Below are 19,901 nucleotides of genomic sequence, written 5' to 3' on the forward strand. Positions count from 1 at the left end.
TCCTGGCGCTTGCTGGACTTTCTTGGGCGCCCTGGAGCCTGTTTGGCAACAATTGAACCTCTCTCCTTGAAGTTCTTGATAATTGGATAGACGGTTGACTGAGGTGCAATCTTACTCGCTGCTATAAACTTCCCTGTTAGGCCCTTTTTGTGCAATGCAATGATGGCTGCACGTGTTTCCTTGCAGGTAACCATGGCTAACAGATGAGGAACAATGGTGTCATGCACCATCTTCCTTTTAAAGTGTCCAGTCACTCAATCATGACAGATTGATCACCAGCCTTGTCCTCATCAACACCCACACCTGTGTTAATGTGTGTGACACCTGTGTGTCATTGAAATGATGTTAGCTGGTCCTTTTGTGGCAGGGCTGAAATGCAGTGGAAATGTGTTTTTGGTGATAAAGTTCATTTTCAAGGCAAAGAGGGACTTTGCAATTAATTACAGTTGAGCTGATCACTCCTCATAACATTCTGGAGTATATGCAAATTGCCATTATAAAAACTGAAACAGCAGACTTTGTGAAAATGTAATAGTTGTGTCATTCTCAAAACTTTTGGCCATGACTGTACAATGCCCATCTTTTCCCCCCTCCTAACTAAACAAAGAACATTGTCTCTGTATTCAAAGAAGATTATATTAAATTTCCCTCTGCAAAATGATCAGATACATTGTTTTAAATACCATATCACCATATCACCAGGGGATTAAAGTCCCATACAAACACTGAGTAAATGCATTGAACAAATCAATGACTGGACGAGCCAGAACTTTCTTCAGTTAAACAAAGAAAAACTGAAATGATTGTTTTTGGAGGAAGAAAGATTAAAGGTTACTGCTCAACTCCAATCTGCAACGATGAAATGTTCAAACCAAGCCAGAAACCTTGGTGTAGTCATAGACTCAGACCTTAATTTCAGCAGCCACATTAAGACAATTACAAAGTCCGCCTACTATCACCTTAAGAACATATCAAGGATTAAAGGACTTATGTCTCAGCAGGATGCAGAAAAACTGCTCCATGCATTTATCTTTAGCAGACTAGACTACTGTAACGGGGTCTTTACAGGACTCCCTAAAAAGTCCATGAGACGACTGCAGCTCATACAGAATGCTGCTGCTCGAGTCCTAACAAGGACCAAAAAAGTAGACCACATCACTCCAGTTCTTAGATCCCTACACTGGCTTCCTGTCTGTCAGAGAATAGACTTTAAAATCCTGCTGATGGTTTATAAAGACCTGAATGGTTTAGGCTGATCTGCTACTACTTTATGAACCACCTCAACCTCTGAGGTCATCAGGTACTGGTCTGCTTTCAGTCCCTAGAGTCAGAAGGAAACATGGTGAAGCAGCGTTTAGTCATTATGCACCACATATCTGGAACACACTCCCTGAAAGCTGCAGGTCTGCTCCAACTCTCACCTCTTTTAAATCAAAGACTAAGACTTTTTTATTTGCCACTGCCTTCCTACCTTAGATTATTTTAACTCACTTTAAATTAAAATTTTAATATCATTTTTAATATATTTCTAATTTTTCTTTTCTTTTCTGTTTTATCATATTTTCATTTTAATTATGTTCTTTTATGCCTGTCTGAATGTCTCCAATGCTTTTAATGTTTTAATGTAAAGCACATTGAGTTGCCCTCGTGTATGAAATGCACTATACAAATGAAGCTGCCTTGCCTTGCCTTGCCTAAATAGAGTAGTCACCAAATAGGTAAATGGCAATGGAACTGATGCAATAAACAAACAAAAATGAATTTAATAAATAGATAAATAAATAAATAAATAAATAAATAAATAAATGTAATTAATAAATTAAAAAATTAATAAATAAATAAATAAATAAATTAATTCAAAAATAAATGTAAAAAAATAAAAGAAAGAAAGAGAGAAGTTGGAGAGGGTATGGGTTAGAGGAAACACTGGCAATGATTGAAAATAGTCAAGAAAACAATTCAATTTTTTTTAAAATCTTAGAACTACCCTTCATTGTTAGTCTTATTCTCCAATTTGAGAAATGACATAATTTCATTAAAGGTGACATATCATGCAAAATGGACTTTTTGATGGTTCTTTACCTGAAATATGTTTCCCTGGCATGTCTACAAACCCCCCGAGAATGAAAAAAATCCATTCTGCCCCTGTTCTGATTTCTCCACCTTTCTGTAAATGTGTGTGAAACGAGCCGTTTCAGACTTCAGTGTTTTTGTTACGTAACAACAATATCCGGTCTGTCACGGAGTCAGAGCTCGGAGCTTGTTCAGCCCATAGACTGTATAAAATAATACTGAATCCCTCCCCCGTTTTTCATTACCTGCACAAATGTGTGCTAACAAGGAGCTTAGGAGGGAGGCATGCTAGTTGTAGGCTGTCTTAATAAACACAAAGGTCAGTTTTACTCCCCACGTCTGCAGATTTGAAGATCTAGTGGATGATTTTTATTTGTCATGGATAAGTGCTAGCGCTAATTAGCATAGCTACATGTTCATAGCTGTAGCTGTGTACCAAGACACACGTCGACATACTGATAAATAAAACAACAAGAAACACTAAATCTTTGACCAATGGTTCAGAAAGGTCCTGCTGCAGGCGCCTCTCCGTCAGGATCAGATTCTGGATCAGATTCAGAGGGTTGAAGTAACACGATCTATGAGCAGCCGTGCATATTCAGCCAACATGTAAACATTAGATCAACGTGCTGGAGAGCCGAGGCACACCCACTTCCTGAAGGGGCGTGGTCAGAGAGAAAACAGACTGTTCTGAGGAGGACTGACAAAGAGGGTTTTTCAGGCATGCCAAAATCTGATTTCAAAGTGTTTTTTTGCATAAACTTTGAAGACATGTTTTGGGGACCTCTTAGACCAATATATATTGATGAAAAAAGCATGATATGTCACCTTTAAGCCACAATGATAAAGAAGGAGGTTTGGAGGATTTCCAGAGGAGCAGGATTTGAAGCCTTGCTAAAAGAGAAGTAAAAGCCAATACCTGTGATTGTAAGGAATTAAGTTGAACTTGATCAAGTGGGATTCCGAATATAGCAACAAAGGGGTCCATCTTAACCTGAATACCTAGGACTTTTGACGAGGTCGTAAAATAATCATTCCAAAATTGATGTCAAATGCTGATTTTAACACTTCACCTCATGGCAAACCTCACAGGACAAGCCAAGCGTCAAATACAAGCTGCTGTTTGTTCCCTCTAGATGCCACGTCTTAAATGAACTGGCTTGTTTCCTTCACTACTGTGCAAAGTCCCAGCAATACAACATTAAAACGGTTAATCCCATTTCCACCTGACCTTTCCATATTTTTTTAAAATGCAGCTGCAGGTCGATGATAGAGGATGAAGAGTGGTGTATATGTGGTATATTGATATGCAGGATGGAATCATGTGGTTTACTCACTTTAAAAATGTTTTTTATAAAAAACAGGAAATAAATCCTGAATCCCCGCTCACCTGGGTGTACTGTGTATCCAGCAGGGTGTATTTACTTTTGTTACAAATGACGACATGCTTTGATCTCATTCTGCTTTTCTCCCGGTATCTCTCCTCATGCACAGAAGACACAGAGCCGGAGGAGAGTGAGGAGCCGTTTGTCGCTCCCCCAGGCCTCGCTATCCCTCCTGATGTGGAACTTGTAAGTATTCAGTATCCAGTTGAGTGACTGATGTTTATTTGTTTATTTACACTGGATCCCCATTGGTTATTACCATGGTGACAGCTGTTCTTCCTTAGGTCCAAAACAAGACAAAACAGTCTAGAGCAAAGAAATAAAACGTGAATGCTAATGTAGACACAGAACTGAGACACAAGATAGAAACATGGGTAATAGTAGTTGCTTCAAAGGCTGTCCTGGGTTTCAACAAACTCTGAGTCCAACCCTGGAATCTGAGTTGATTCACCCTCAGATGGGAACCTTCGAGTTGTCGATTCCAGATGAGTTGATTTGAGTAGGTTCACCCAGAGTTAAGCACGTGCACCACGACTATAAAAAAGCCATCATGAATAGAGCTCTGATGTGTCAATTCTCCCTGGCAACAGCTGACAAAAAGAAACCCCCTACTCCCCCCCTGTGGAATTAGAAATTCTCCTCACATGCAGCAAGTATGAACATATTTTCAGGAAAGAAAAAAAGAAAAAAAAAAGTTCAGCAGCACAGAGAGAGAAGCATCATGGGAGAAAACTGCTTTTCAATTCAAGGTGTAAGCTTGAATGAAATCTAATTAACCTATTAAATACTGAATCCTATGACTTGATAGTAGTACAGGTGAAAACTGATGGAATGGTTTTGAACCTAAAGCGCAATTTTACTTAGATCAGGGTTCCCACGCGTCCTGGAAAACCTGGAAAACAGTTGACCAGTTTTCCAGTCCGGGAAAACACCTGGAAAATGAGAGAAAAAGTAAAATGTCCTGGAAAATCACAGATTGTCCTGGAAAATTATTCCAACATGACTGCGTGCGACCTGACAAGGTTAAAAAAACACATCCCCATTCAACATTTGTGGCCATTTTTGTCATTCAGTTCTATTTAGGTCATTAATGCACTGATCCTCTGATTATCATTATTTATTTATTTCAGTAAGGCAGCTTCCTGAGTCCTTTGCTGGCTCTTTTTTTTTAATTAGCTAATTTAATATTTTTTGAGAGAAGAGAAAGCTGAGATGAGAGTTGCCCATCATTGTTACTTGGTTGCACTAATAAAGTGAAGTGCTGTACATCTGTGGTTGCATTGTTCTATAATTAATTTGCCATCATTTTTAAGCATGTAAGAGATGATTTCATAGATAGCCATATACTGCACGTCTTTCAATGTAGACTTCCACTGAGAGGAACACATTAGACTATTTAGGAACTAAATTTAGACTGTAATACCAGCTTGATCATCACTGAAAATGTCCTGAAAATGTCCTGGAATATGATCTCTGGAAAAGAGTGGGAACCCTGTTAGATGCAACCTGGGCTGAGAAAGCCATTTCGGGATAATTTGTATTGAAATATATTTAGAAGAACATAATAGAATCTGCTCAGATGTAAGAGCACATCCACGATGGGTGTTGGTGATGTGAGACTTGATAAGGTCATGTAGATACATAATAGACTGTGAGGAAAAGCAGTAAAGCTTCTATAGGTACTTATCTGGAAATGATCAAACATCCAGCCAGGGTTTAAAAATCCTCTCCCTATGTAAATGTAACTCCTGCAGAGCAGTGCAGCCCCTTCATGTGCAAGTTCCTCCATAACAGCACATGCCGTGTTTGAAAAATAGTATGTTTTATATAGTCTAGTTTGTGTAAAGCCTGGTTTATACTTCTGCGTCGACCCTACGCATCAGTGGTCGACGCGGACGTGAGCACTACATGTGCGTCGATGTGTCCATGACGCGCAGCAATACTCCGCCGAAACACTTGAGGGCGGTGTGTTCTCTGATCGTCTGTGTCCGGCCCCACTACGTTTTCTGTTTACTTTTTCACATCGATTCAGAACTTATAATGTTAATGTAGAGCTGATACATGTTTATCATACAGCAATGATTACAGGGAATAATAGAGAGGAAGAGATGAAATACACGGGCAATGTGCGGCCAATTTCAGAGATTCTGAAAGTGCTGTAAATGTGGGAAATACAATGCAGCCGAGCGGACCAATCACAGGGCTTGCGGTCCACATTATTCAACGCGTGGTTACATTTTGGAAGAGGTTCGCGTCAGCTACGTGCGTAGGCCTCTGCGTAGGTATGGGAGCTATGCAGATCTACGGCGTAGGCTACTCCATTCAAGTATAAATCAGGCTTAAGAGTCATGGTTTAAAGTGACCTTTACTTTAAAGGTGACATATCATGCAAAATGGACTTTTTAATGGTTCTCTACCTGAAATATGTGTCCCTGGCATGTCTACAAACCCCCCGAGAATGAAAAGAATCCATTCTGCCCCTGTTCTGATTTCTCCACCTTTCCACCTAAATAAAACAACAAGAAACACTAAATCTGTGACCAATCCTTCAGAAAGGTTCTGCTGCAGGCGCCTCTCCGTCAGGATCAGATTCTGGATCAGATTCAGAGGGTTGAAGTAACGTTATCTCTGAGCAGCCGTGTATATTCAGCCAACATGTAAACATTAGATCAACGTGCTGGACAGCCGAGGCCACATCCACTTCCTGAGGGGGCGTGGTCAGAGAGAAAACAGAGTGTTCTGAGGAGGACTGAAGAAGAGGGGTTTTCAGGCAGGCCAAAATCTGATTTCAAAGTGTTTTTTTGAGCATAAACTTTAAAGACATGTTTTGGGGACCTCTTAGACCAATATTGATGAAAAAATGTGATATGTCACCTTTAATAAGAATACTCATCTCTGGAGAGGAACTGCTGTCAGACTCGCATCAACCTGCTGTAACAATTTTGTTTGTGCAGCTTAACCTGGTGTCATTAGGCTTCATCTGCAGTAATACACCTGTTTGGTTAAAAAGGAAGAAGAATGAGAAAATGAAGACTCAAGCTGAATGTTTCTTCAAGCAAAAAAAACAAGCAAAAAACACCCAGATTTTCTATTCAGACAAACGCTAATCCTCTTTCACACGTGATACAGACTTGATGACAGTAGCAAACAACCAGCAGTAGTGTGTGAATGTGGCAACTGAGGTAGACAGGGATGGGTAGATAGACTGACCAGACTAAGGGCAGTTGTGGCTCAGTGGGTAGATTCGGTTGTCTATCAAGCAGTTTGATCCCAGCTCCAACAGTCACATGCCGAACCCCAAATTGCTCCCGCTGTTGTTCAGCAGTGTGAATGTGTACAAATGAGATTAGCTAACACTGAGGGTCCCTTACTATATGGTAAACTCTACCATCAGTGAGTGAATAGGTGTGAATGGGTGAATGTGAGGACTAGTGTGTAAAAGCGCTATATAAGTACACATCCATTTAACATTTACCATTACTGTGATGGAATTCAGCAACAAACTGGACACTGGACACAGAAGACTCAGGAGACTCGGATGGCTTACGTTGAAATAGTTTATGTAGAACTTGGCCAAGGAGAAATAACATAACAGTACACAGGCAGGAGAGTGCAGTGCAATGCCAAGTCAGTTCTGACAGACAAATCCTCAGGCACGGTATTTATTCCCTCCGAAGATGACGCTAAAGTTAGATAACTTCTGGAGACAGTAAGTCGGCCATGAAACATAGATAAAGACGGGAGCAGGGGGAGAGACCTTGACTACTACCCTGACACTATCTCACCCATAACAGATGACATAGGAATCAAGTTATTCTAACTTGACATTGAGACAGAAAGAATACAATAGTTAAACATTCTTACATACATATATAAGATTATGAAAATTCCACGACAATTACCATGAATGAATGCGCTAATGAAGCGGTGTTTCTGGCACTGTAAGATGGAGGAGGCTGAAAGAAACTTAGTGTCTATTGAAGAAAACCTGCTCTTGACCAGGCAGCCCCAGTTGGCACAGTACCTCACTTCAGATACCTCTCTTTCTCAGGTTTGAGTTACCTCCATATCTGAAACAGCAGGGTTAACAGACTCACGGTTTTCACTTTTGAAACGGACCCCAGGACAAAAAGCATGTGATAAAGACTACCTGTGTCTTAAATAGGCTTTATGTGAAGTCCCCATGATAAGGATAAAACAGAAACAGATTCTGATTTTAGTGTCTATATTAGCCAAAGTCTCATTTAGCAACTCTGCGACCACTCCCAAATCAACTACGATTCTGGCTTTTGATTGCCCCGTCCTGAGTAAAATCAACACAGCTGCCGAAGATTTCTTTCCCACTTCATCCTCAGCTGCTCTGACATAGTGCAAACAAAGGCATCCATAACCTTACAGGATCAATGTGGCTGCAGTTGGTGGTGACAGGCTCTGTATGTGCTGTCAGCTGAGTGTACGATTGTAGAACTTTATGACGGGAAATGCTTTGCTCTACACTGATCTGAGAGCTCATTGGTGTAGATGTTAGATCAACCATGAAGGCTGAATTTGTAAAAAGAATAACTCTTCTGTAGTTGAAGCCTTCTTTTTTTTCTTTTCTACTCCAAAGCTGAAAACATTGTTTAGAACATATTTGTCGTAGATTCCACACCTTTGGGCTCAAACTGTCCGTGATAGTTTGCGTCCAGACTGTGATCACTACTTAGTTAAGCCGACTTAATTAACTCTTGAAGGAGCAGGAAGTGACACGCAACTTTTAGTGACACGTCTGATGTTAAGATCTCAAAATACCCTGTGTATGGATGTCAGGCCCTGACAGTTATATGACACATCAAAAATAGAAAACGTCTCTAAATAGATACGGTTTCTGTTTTTCCTCATCATGAGATCTGACAGTTGATTGGTGGAATGAATCCCTGCAGTTTGACAGGGACAGGCCCTGCAATAAAGTCTGAACAGCTCATTTGCATGCAGCAACAAAGTCATGAGAAAGCATTGCAAACAATTATGTAAATATATTCATGTAAATAATTTGAGTAATATAGAGATGATCACACATGGCCTATAAATAGGGTACTATTATTAGGCTACCTCATCAAACAGGAGAGAATAATTGGGACAACAGTTATTGGAGAGTGAGTACAAGCTGTTCAGATTAGTATGAGGACCTGGTTTCCCAGAGCTCATCATGACTCACTCAAACATTGTAAACTCTGGACACTAAGTTTCCTCTTTCAGAAGACTAAAGCCTTTTTTTTTTTTTTTACATTGACATTCTGCCGCAGCGCAACTCTGCTGTCACGTAGCCTTTGTACTTTTACAATGAACCCCTCTGTGGCGCCCCGCTATGTGATTTCACACAGTGTTACCAGCATTGCTGATGCACACGAGGAACGACGTGTAAACAAAACAGCACCAGCTTCACGTACACACTCACACAGTCCCGTGGTGACGCCATGCAGTGTTAATTTTGTTGTGAAAATTACAACAACAAGCTTTCATGTCGAAGGTGAGACTTCAACCAGTTAGAAATATCTTTAACATAAACACTCTGGCGACACCTGTGCTGAGCTTTTGTTTAAGGGACAAGGGTAAACTAAAATGTTAATGGTGGGCTGCCAGACATTCAAAATACAGACTATTTCCCCCTCCACTGTGCGTTCAATCCAACTGTCCACATACAAGCAATGCATTTTGTGATGGTGGAGTCGAGGGGCACAGCGTTAATTATTGCATTTATCTGCAACAATTGCGCTGTGGGTACAAATTATTGCTGCCACCATACGTCTTTATCATTGTCATAGTTCTTTCCCCACGCATGTTCATGACAAAGCAACAACCAGCTACTGGGTTAATCATTCAATCAATCAGAATCAGAATCAGAAGCAGAATCAGACTCGGCTTTATTGTCGTTGTAGAAGTACAATGAAATTTCATCTGACTCTCCGTTTAAAGATAAGAGTTTAACAAGAATTTATATAGGAAAGAAATGTTCATCAGAGACGACAGCTTGGCCATAATTCTCCTGTCAGCCACCACATCCACAGGGTCCAGTACTGAGCTGGCCTTCTTCACCAGTATTCCCTCTGATGCTGGGTTAGCTCGTCCACCTTATCGTAGATAGATCTTACATTCCTCGTAACGGTGGGTGGAAGGACAGGTCCATGTCATATTTTTTGGCTTGCACCTCAATCCCAGCACATCATCCTTGCCTCCTTCTCCTCAGCTCGCAAGGAACATCGGGCCTAGCATCGTTTAGCATCGACATGCTACGGGCTGCTAACAGCTGATCTCATAGGTAAACAATGCGACCATGGTTACACGTAGGATCTCCGGACACACACAGGAACAAAAACAGCAAAAACACCACTGCAAACGAGTCAAGGCTGATTTATACTTCTGCGTTGAATCAACGGCGTACCCTACGCCGGGGGTCCGCGTAGCTCCCGTACCTACGCCGAGGCCTACGCACGTAGCTGATGTGCACCTCCTCCAAAATGTAACTCCCCGTAGAGCCGATGCAGACCGCAAGCTCTGTGATTGGTCCGCTCGGCGGCTTTTTCTTTCCCGCATTTACAACACTTCAGGGATCCCGGACATCGGCCGCACATCGGCCGTGTATTTCATCTCCTCCTCTCTATTCTTCATGTAATCATGTCTGTATGATAAACAGCAACATGTATCAGCTGTAGATTAACATAACATGCTCTGAATCTCTGTGGAAAAGTAAACAGATATCGTAGCGGGACCGGAAGCAGGCGGCCGGCTATCAGAGAGATCGCACTGCCCTCATGCGTTTCGGCGGAGAATTGCTGCGCGACACAGACACATCGACGCACAAGTATGTGGTGCTCACGTCTGCGTCAGCCCCTGCTGCGTAAGGGAGACGCAGAAGTATAAATCAGCCTTCAGTTTGTTGTCTATGGCCAACAAATGAGTCGTTAAAAGTCATGACAGGCTCCAAATACAAAGATAACTTAACAGATATGAAAGAAGGTCGAAAAAAGGACAACGAAGAGAGAGCGGCACTAAGCAACAAGAAAAATCAATCAATCAATCAATCAATCAATCAATCAATCAATCAATCAATCAATCAATCAATCAATCAATCAATCAATCAGCCAATCAGCCAATCAGCCAATCAAGCTTTATTTATATAGCACCTTTCATAAAAATCAGATGCAATTCAAAGTGCTTTACAGTGATTGAAAGAAAGAAGCAGAAATAAAATAATGGCAAGATATGATAAAAACAAAAATAGATTTTAGAATATATTTTAAATGGAGACTAATGCTCACCAACAACAGTAAAATGTGTAATTAAAATAAGTTAAAGTATCAAATTAACATTAAGAATATAAATAGTTCAAATAAATAAATAAGGGGTAAGAATAAGAGTTGAAGTTAAAATAAAGGCCAGAAATATCAATTAAACTGAGTAGATTAATAATAAAAAGAGTTAAAATTGATAAAATAATCAATCAAAATTAAATCAATATAACACATTAAAAGTAGTACAATTGTTAAACTCCACATAAAAGCCAGTCAGCAAATGTCAGTTTCATATTTGACATTTGCTGTTTTGAAGCTTTCAAGCTCTGCGCCAAATCCTCCATCCGTCCTTGTCTGGAGTAACGTTAGAGAGCATATTTAGGAAGACGTTTCACAGTTTTGATCAACTCAAAATCCTCAGAGATGATGAAGCAGTTTACAGTGCACTGAACTTGATGTCTGTTGAGCACACCTGTTGCCAGACACAGTAAGGGTGTTTTGTTTCTTGACATGAAATAAGGAAAATTCCTCTATTATCTCTTTAATCTGTGTGTAATGCACTTTCACAACCCAAACGACTCTTCATTGTACATGTACATGCTATTATTATTATTTTTATTGTATTGATATTTATATCTTATTTTTTTATTTATATTAATATTCTTTGATATTCTTACTTATTGTGTATAGAACCAACTGTAATGAGAGATACATAAAGTATTTCTGATTCTGGTTCTGATTCATTCAAGTCTCAGCAGAAATACATTGAACAACAATGCTGAGAGTATAAAAGCAGACAACCATACATATAAATAATGCTTCACATTGACCTAACATCCCATGATAACAATGAGCAACAAGTGATGCACTGAAAAATGTAAAAGGCATCACTGTTACTTTGCTCTTTGTGGTGTGTTTGTGTGAGACAATCTTCCCCCAGGATCTGGCCAGTCCTCTTCCACAACCCTCACTCTGAGCCCCTTCAGCAGCCACTTCCTTATGCTTGAGAAGAGAGACAAGCTTTAATGTTGGCTTAGGCTACATGCATATACAGTATATATCAGTCGAGGGTATAGAATTGCCCAAACACCCATGTGTATGTGTACATGGAGAACACCATACATCAATACTTTATTAATGTATACTCCCAAGATTTTCAAGGTTTCTTCTCTCTGACTTCATTTCAGTGAAGCATATTTCTCATTATTAATTTTCAGGACTATTCTTATGGGTCTTTTCTTTCATAGTTATAACAGGAAATGACTGGCAGCTTGGGGAGAGTGGAGGGAAAGGCCTGCACTAAAGACAAAATCTACCTAGGATGTTGGATAAGAATGTACATTTTCATCATTGCATTCACTTTTAATTAAGAAGAGAGTTGTGTAATGCTTTAGTCTTTTGCACACAATGGGCCAAAGACCAAGATGGTAACAATGGGCCTCATTCACCAAGCGCTATTCAGAAAATTGTTCTTATAACCTACTTCATGTAGATTTTAAAGAAGATTCTGATATTCACCAACGTTTTCTAATGTGGGATTTCTGCTTAACTGAGAACAAAATTTAAGAACACTCAAGAGAACTCTTATGCACATTTAAAGCTGGGGTTGGTAATCAGATTTAGATACACTTTTTGTCATGCTGGTTAAAATGATCTTTATGTCCTGATGGCAATCAATACATAATGTGTTCTTAAAAAAGAGTGAAGAAAAGCTGCTATCTACAGCCGGAGTAAACCTGGGAAAACACCAACCAATCACCGTTTTTTGGGACCCCAAATTTTAAACCAATCAAATCCCGTCCAGCCGTTCTGCCCTCCTCCTGCGCGTACATTTCCCCGGCGTTCACTCCTCCGAGTCCCCGTCTCCTGCCTCTACTTCCCCTGACTCTATTTACTGCCCCTCTCGCTCGTCCTCGGGCCTGTCCCCTCTGACCTGATGAGGTGCTTTGCTCAGGACTGTAGTCCAGATCAGAGTCTAAAAAGCTCTCACCAACAAGCAGAAGAATTAATGACATTCAGTAAGTCCTACAGAAAATATAGATTTATTGTAGCGTCCGTCCGGACGCTGTAGGGATGACGAGCCGATTCGTGAACACGTTGAGTTTTAATAACCGGTCACTGTCGGCCGTGATCACGCCAACCAACAAAGCAACAATCAATGTAATTAATTGGCCAGATATAGGTCTGATGAAAATTACAGACCTCTCTCATCTTTCTAGGCAAGGCAAGGCAAGGCTAGGCAAGGCAAGGCAAGGCAAGGCAAGGCAAGGCAAGGCAAGGCAAGGCAAGGCAAGGCAAGGCAAGGCAAGGCAAGGCAAGGCAAGGCAAGGCAAGGCAAGGCAAGGCAAGGCAAGGCAGCTTCATTTGTATAGAGCATTTCATACACGAGGGCAACTCAATGTGCTTTACATTAAAACATTAAAAGCATTGGAGACATTCAGACAGGCATAAAAGAACACAATTAAAATGACAAATATAATAAAACAGAAAAGAAAAGGAAAATTAGAAATATATTAAAAATTACATTCAAATTTTAATTTAAAGTGGGTTAAAATAATCTAAGATAAGAAGGCAGTGGCAAATAAAAAAGTCTTAGTCTTTGATTTAAAAGAGGTGAGAGTTGGAGCAGACCTACAGCTTTCAGGGAGTGTGTTCCAGATATGTGGAGCATAATGACTAAACGCTGCTTCACCATGTTTCCCTCTGACTCTAGGGACTGAAAGCAGACCAGTACCCGATGACCTCAGAGGTCGAGGTGGTTCATAAAGTAGTAGCAGATCAGCAATGTATTTTGGGCCTAAACCATTCAGGTCTTTATAAACCATCAGCAGGATTTTAAAGTCTATTCTCTGACAGACAGGAAGCCAGTGTAGAGATCTAAGAACTGGAGTGATGTGGTCTACTTTTTTGGTCCTTGTTAGGACTCGAGCAGCAGCATTCTGTATGAGCTGCAGTCGTCTGATGGACTTTTTAGGGAGTCCTGTAAAGACCCCGTTACAGTAGTCTAGTCTGCTAAAGATAAATGCATGGACCAGTTTTTCTGCATCCTGCTGAGACATAAGTCCTTTAATCCTTGATATATTCTTAAGGTGATAGTAGGCTGACTTTGTAATTGTCTTAATGTGGGAGAACTTGCAAAATCAGTGGCTGACTAAACACTTTTTTGCCCCACTGTATATGGTGAATAATGTTCCCTGAAAAGATTCTTAAAAACTTGCTCAATCCATCGTTCATCAATGGGGCATGATGACTCCTCTTTTCTAAGTGTTTGTGTGTTACTTTCAGTCTTTGGCATTGAAACATTGTTCCCAGTTCAGAACGTGGCATAGGATGTTTTGCTTGTTAATCACACTAACATGACACACTACTGCATCCCTGTTTCCCTTAATGGATTAGCTATCAAGCTGAGATTGAAAAGGCCCTTGTATGACGAGAAGCCCTTGCAAGCTTAAAGCACATTACTGGTGTTTTTAGTGTTGGACACCGGCGTCTTTTTGGCCGATTTTCCGGAAAGGTGGTATTTATCATGACTCTCATCTTGACAAGTTATGACAGAGATTGCTTCATTTTTCCCTTCTGTGTTGGTTATGACAAAGATTAATCATTGAAAGCACCCAATAATGAATGGATAATGGACCATTTCTTGTTTCCGCTATTTCAACCCCATGTGTATTTTTAAGAATTAATGTCACTTAAATGAACACAGGAGTGCCTGACATGAAAATGCTTCAGACAAAAAAATGGTGTCCTTGGTGAGAAGGATGCATTCATAAACTGTTCAACCAAATCTTTCTGTATGTGTGGCAGCAAGGCTCTCTCTTACCCGTCGTATTACTACTTACTACAAAATCGGGGGAAAAAAATAATAAAATAAATTATAATAACAACAACAAACAAACAAACAACCCCCCCAAAATAAAAAATAAAATAAAATAAAAAATGTATGTGTATGTGTGTGTGTGTATGTGTATATATATCTATATATGTATATATAGATATATATGTATATATATATGTGTGTATGTATGTGTGTGTGTGTGTATATATATGTATATATATATAGAATAAACAGACAAAAAAAAAAATAAAAAAAAATAAATGAGCTTAGGGAATTGGAGGGACTTCCGGGTGAGGGGAAAGGGCGGAGATGATGATGGTTAAGGTCAATGTGTAAATGATACTAAGAATTATGATTAGTTCTACAGATATTATTACCTTTAGTATTATCATGGCTATATATATTTACTATTTAGTTATAAGATCTTTTTTTTTTTTTTTTTTCTTATTGGTTTATTTATTTATTCTTAATTTTTATCAAATCAAACTAATTACTTTTATTATTACTATTATTATTATTATTATTATTATTATTATTATTATTATTATTATTATTTGTTTTTTTGTTATTATTATTACTATTAATAATACTATTATTAATACTATTACTATAAATACTATTATTATTATTATTATTATTATTATTATTATTATTATTATTATTATTATTATTACTATTAATATTATTATTATTATTGTTGGTATTAGTGGTGGTGGTTGTGGAATTGTAGCCCTTTATTATGGTTGACCGGGCTTCTTGCTTGCCCACTGAACTAGTTCAACCCCCCTTTATTTAATTCAATTTAATTTAATTTATTTATTTTTATTTTGATTGTGTTTATCTATTATTCTAATGATTTGGTTTGGGATGTCCCCCCCCCTCTCCCCTCCCCTCCCGAATTGCCATCGCTGCCTTCTCCCGCCCAGCTTGTCCCAAATTACTGTCCTATTTTGATGCAGTTGTACATACGGGGAGACGAATGCCCACTAATACACACATACGGACTCACACAAATGAACACACGCATACACACACACACACACACACACACACACACACACACACACACACACACACACACACACACACACACATTTGCGCACTAATTTCTGTAATGTTCACTTGTTGTCTTGTCTTTCACTTTTTGTATATTGTGTATAGTATTGTCATGTCTCTCACCTGCCTTTTATCGTTAAGCATCACTTTAAAAAAATTAATAAGAAATAAATAGATAAATAAACTGTTCAACGAAATCTTTCTGTATGTGTGGCAGCAAGGCTCTCTCTTACCCGTCGTATTACTTTGTCTTGAGCTTCAAGAGTCTTTCCAAAAGAAGTATTTACTGATTTTCTGAAATATTATCCCTCAGAAACCAACAAATTGGTAACAAATTAGCGCCTGCCTTCAAATGTTCAGTTTAAAAATCTAACGCTCATTTCTGGCCTTTTATGTTTTTTGCAGCCAGCAACCATCAAGACCCACAACATCATCGAAAAGACGGCCAACTTTGTGTGTCAGCAGGGGGCTCAGTTTGAAATAGTCCTGAAAGCAAAGCAGTCTGGAAACTCCCAGTTTGACTTTCTCCGCTTTGACCATTACTTGAACCCCTATTACAAACACATCCTGCGAGCCATGAAGGAAGGTCGATACAAGCTTACCTCCGCTGGCAAGCAAGAGCAGGCACAGGGTGAGTTATAGAGAGCAGCTATTGAATCTGCAGGGGAGCCATGTCCCTCACACGGACATTAGATTTGCAAAATCAATAAGTGTCATGTACTGTAGTCAATGCAGAAATGTCAGATCTGTATGTAAGCAGAGAAAAAATAAACACAGTGAGAGAAAAAAGACTGATTCACATATTTTCTTTTTGTCTTTTTTAACTTTCTTTCTCCAGATTCCAACTCTGATGATTCAGACGATGACGGCGATGGCAGTTACCTTCATCCCAGCCTGTTTGCCCCTAAAAGATGCTCTCGCCTGGAGGAGCTGGTAAAGGTAATGTCAATAGTGAGACCACTCAGCGTGAAGCTCATTTATATTTTGAGTGTATGCGGCATATCTAACTGTTAGGGGACCACTGCTCTCCATGTGAATTACATTTACACCCTGTGCCAGTGTCTGTCACTATATCCTCTAATAACTGTATTCTGCTCCCCCGTCTTCATGCTGCTACAGTTCTTTGTTAGTGCTTTCATGTGCCGTGTCAGGACAGCCATTAGTCTTTGGCAGAGCAACCGGAATGGAAGACTGTCTTTTTAAAGAAGCATAATGAGCCTCTTTTAGTAACAAGCTGTCGTACAGTTGCCTCCTGTCAAGACGGATTTTCTTTTCAAATCAATCCCTTTAATTTTCTTCTAATTATACATATTTCATGGGGTTAAATCCTAAATTCTGTATGTCACTTGAAAAGAAGACATGGAGAGTTGCAGAGTAATGCTTAAAGGTGACATATCATGCAAAATGGACTTTTTAATGGTTCTCTACCTGAAATATGTGTCCCTGGCATGTCTACAAATCCCCCGAGAATGAAAAAAATCCATTCTGCCCCTGTTCTGATTTCTTCACCTTTCTGTAAATGTGTGTGAAACGAGCCGTTTCAGACTTCAGTGTTTTTGTTACGTAACAACAATATCCGGTCTGTCACGGAGTCAGAGCTCGGAGCTTGTTCAGCCCACAGACTGTATAAAATAATACTCAACTCCTCCTCTGTTTTTCATTCCCTGCACACGTGTGCTAACAAGGAGCTTAGGAGGGAGGCATGCTAGTTGTAGGCTGTATTTATAAATACAAAGGTCGGTTTTACTCCCCACGTCTGCAGATTTGAAGATCTAGTGGATGATTTTTATTTGTCATGGAAAAGTGCTAGCGCTAATTAGCATAGCCACATAGCTACATGTTCGTAGCTACATAGCTACAGCTACATAGCTACAGCTATGTAGCTGTAGCTATGTAGCTGTAGCTCTAGCTGTAGCTCTAGCTGTAGCTCTAGCTGTAGCTGTAGCTGTAGCTCTAGCTGTAGCTCTAGCTGTAGCTCTAGCTGTAGCTGTAGCTGTAGCTCTAGCTGTAGCGCTAGCTGTAGCTGCAGCTGTAGCTGTAGCTGTGTACCAAGACACACGTCGACACACTGACAAGTAAAACAACAAGAAACACTAAATCTGTGACCAATCCTTCAGAAAGGTCCCGCTGCCTTTCTGGCAGAGGTCGGTTTTACTCCCCACGTCTGCAGATTTGAAGATCTAGTGGATGATTTTTATGTATCATGGATAAGTGCTAGCGCTAGTTAGCATAGCCACATAGCTACATGTTGGTAGCTGTGTACCAAGACACACGTCTACATACTGATAAATAAAACAACAAGAAACACAGAATCAGTGACCAATGGTTCAGAAAGGTCCTGCTGCAGGCGCCTCTCCGTCAGGATCAGATTCTGGATCAGATTCAGAGGGTTGAAGTAACGTGATCTCTGAGCAGCCGTGTATATTCAGCCAACATGTTAACATTAGATCAATGTGCCGGAGAGCCGAGGGCACATCCACTTCCTGAGGGGGCGTGGTCAGAGAGAAAACAGAGTGTTCTGAGGACTGCTGAAGAAGAGGGCTTTTCATGCATGCCAAAATCTGATTTCAAAGTGTTTTTTTGAGCATAAACTTTAAAGACATGTTTTGGGGACCTCTTAGACCAATATATATTGATGAAAAAAGCGTGATATGTCACCTTTAAATATTGTCCCCATGTTATGTTTTTGACCTCAGAGAGCTCTACGTGTTAAATTATACTGTAAAATGATTCTGTATCCCTAATATGCGCAAGTGACGCTCTCTCCATTTCATACGCATTCCCTCACAAAGACTAACAGTGGTGCCATGTATTGTTTTCACCAAACTACCCTCATTATTTTGCAGCCTCTGAAGGTATTAGACCCAGACCATCCTCTGGCAGCACTTGTACGAAAAGCCAAAATGGAGAGAAACGGCACTGCAGTAGTGGAACCCAAACCAGAGGAAGTGGCAGAACCTCCTGCACCCACTACTCAAGTGCAGTACAGTGCAGACCGTGAGTAAAGCCTTTCTTTCTCTTAGAACAGAAGTCATGTGTAATTCATAAGGACTATTTTAGTGTTCATCACACGTCAGGTCTGGTGTGCCTTATTTTGTTCTGTCTTTACTTTTTCATCTCCCTCCATTCCCCCCCCCCCCGGGGCCTGGTAGTTTGTAGCTTGTTTCTCTACCACTGAGCACAGTAATGGTTTTATTTATTAAAAAAAAGCCTCCCTGCCTTTTGCTCCAACTGTTTTTTTCCTGAGAGCTTTGTTTACCACAAAAACCTGGCATTTAGCTTCCTCCTTGTGGACCGCTTTGTGCTTTCGGCATTTCGTCACTACTGGTCGCTCAATACAGCTCCTTAATACTTTATGCTGACCCTAGTCTGGTATTGATGCCAAGGAACTTTCAATCACTTTAAGTAAAAGTAATGTTGATTTTTCCCGTGTTCTTGGGCACACCAAAAGGGGTTGGTAGTCAGATTTAGATACACTTTTTGTTATACTGGTTAAAATTATCTTTCTGTCTTGATGGCAATCAATAAGGTAAGATAAGATACTCCTTTATTCGTCCCTCAAAGGGGAAATTCATGGAGTTACAGCAGCAAACAAGAAGGTGTACAGTACAAGAATTTCAACAAGAATATATATAGGAAAGAAATGTCCATCAGAGACGACAGCTTGGCCATAATCCTCCTGTCAGCCACCACCTCCACAGGGTCCAGGACTGAGCTGGCCTTCTTCACCAGTGTGTTCAGTCTTGCTCTCCTGTATCCTGTCCGCCCACAGCAGGTGACATCCTTCCAATGTGGCCTTCGTGTCCGGTGTTAGCTCTGTTAGCATGATGCTACTCTGGTGCTGGGTTAGCTCGTCCACCTTATCGTAGACAGATCTCACATTCCTCATAACGATGTCGTCTTTTTTAGCTTGCACCTCAGTACCAGCACATCATCCTTGCCTCCTTCTCCTCAGCTCACAGGGAACATCGGGCCCAGCATCGTTTAGCATCGACATGCTGATCTCGTATGTAAACAATGCGACCATGGTTACACGTAGGATCTCCGTACACACACAGGAACAAAAACAGTAAAAACACCACTGCAAACGTAGCCAGTTTGTTGTCCATGGCCAACAAATGAGTCATTAAAAGTCATGACAGGCTCCAAATACAAAGAGAACTAAACATATGAAAAAAGAGTAAAAAAAATACAACGAAGAGAAAGCTGCTGCAACAAGCAGCCACTTGAGCGGCGCTAAGCAACGGAACACAATACATAATGTGTTCTTCAAAAAGA

General features: G+C 40.1%; 1 protein-coding gene across 3 annotated transcripts in view; it reads left to right on the forward strand.

Moving 5' to 3' along the window:
* The window catches only part of sfswap (splicing factor SWAP), a 132,207-nt gene that overhangs the window by 15,666 nt on the left and 96,640 nt on the right, over positions 1-19,901 (forward strand). For 2 of the 3 annotated variants that reach the window (XM_034709750.1, XM_034709748.1), the window contains exons 4-7: positions 3,568-3,644; positions 16,029-16,254; positions 16,462-16,562; positions 18,470-18,620. In XM_034709750.1, the coding sequence (XP_034565641.1) occupies positions 3,568-3,644; positions 16,029-16,254; positions 16,462-16,562; positions 18,470-18,620 (555 nt within the window). The remainder of the gene's footprint in view (positions 1-3,567; positions 3,645-16,028; positions 16,255-16,461; positions 16,563-18,469; positions 18,621-19,901) is intronic. The other variant, XM_034709749.1, reaches the window with a different exon arrangement.

The sequence above is a fragment of the Notolabrus celidotus genome, chromosome 19 (assembly GCF_009762535.1).
Source record: "Notolabrus celidotus isolate fNotCel1 chromosome 19, fNotCel1.pri, whole genome shotgun sequence".
Taxonomy (NCBI): Eukaryota; Metazoa; Chordata; class Actinopteri; order Labriformes; family Labridae; genus Notolabrus; species Notolabrus celidotus.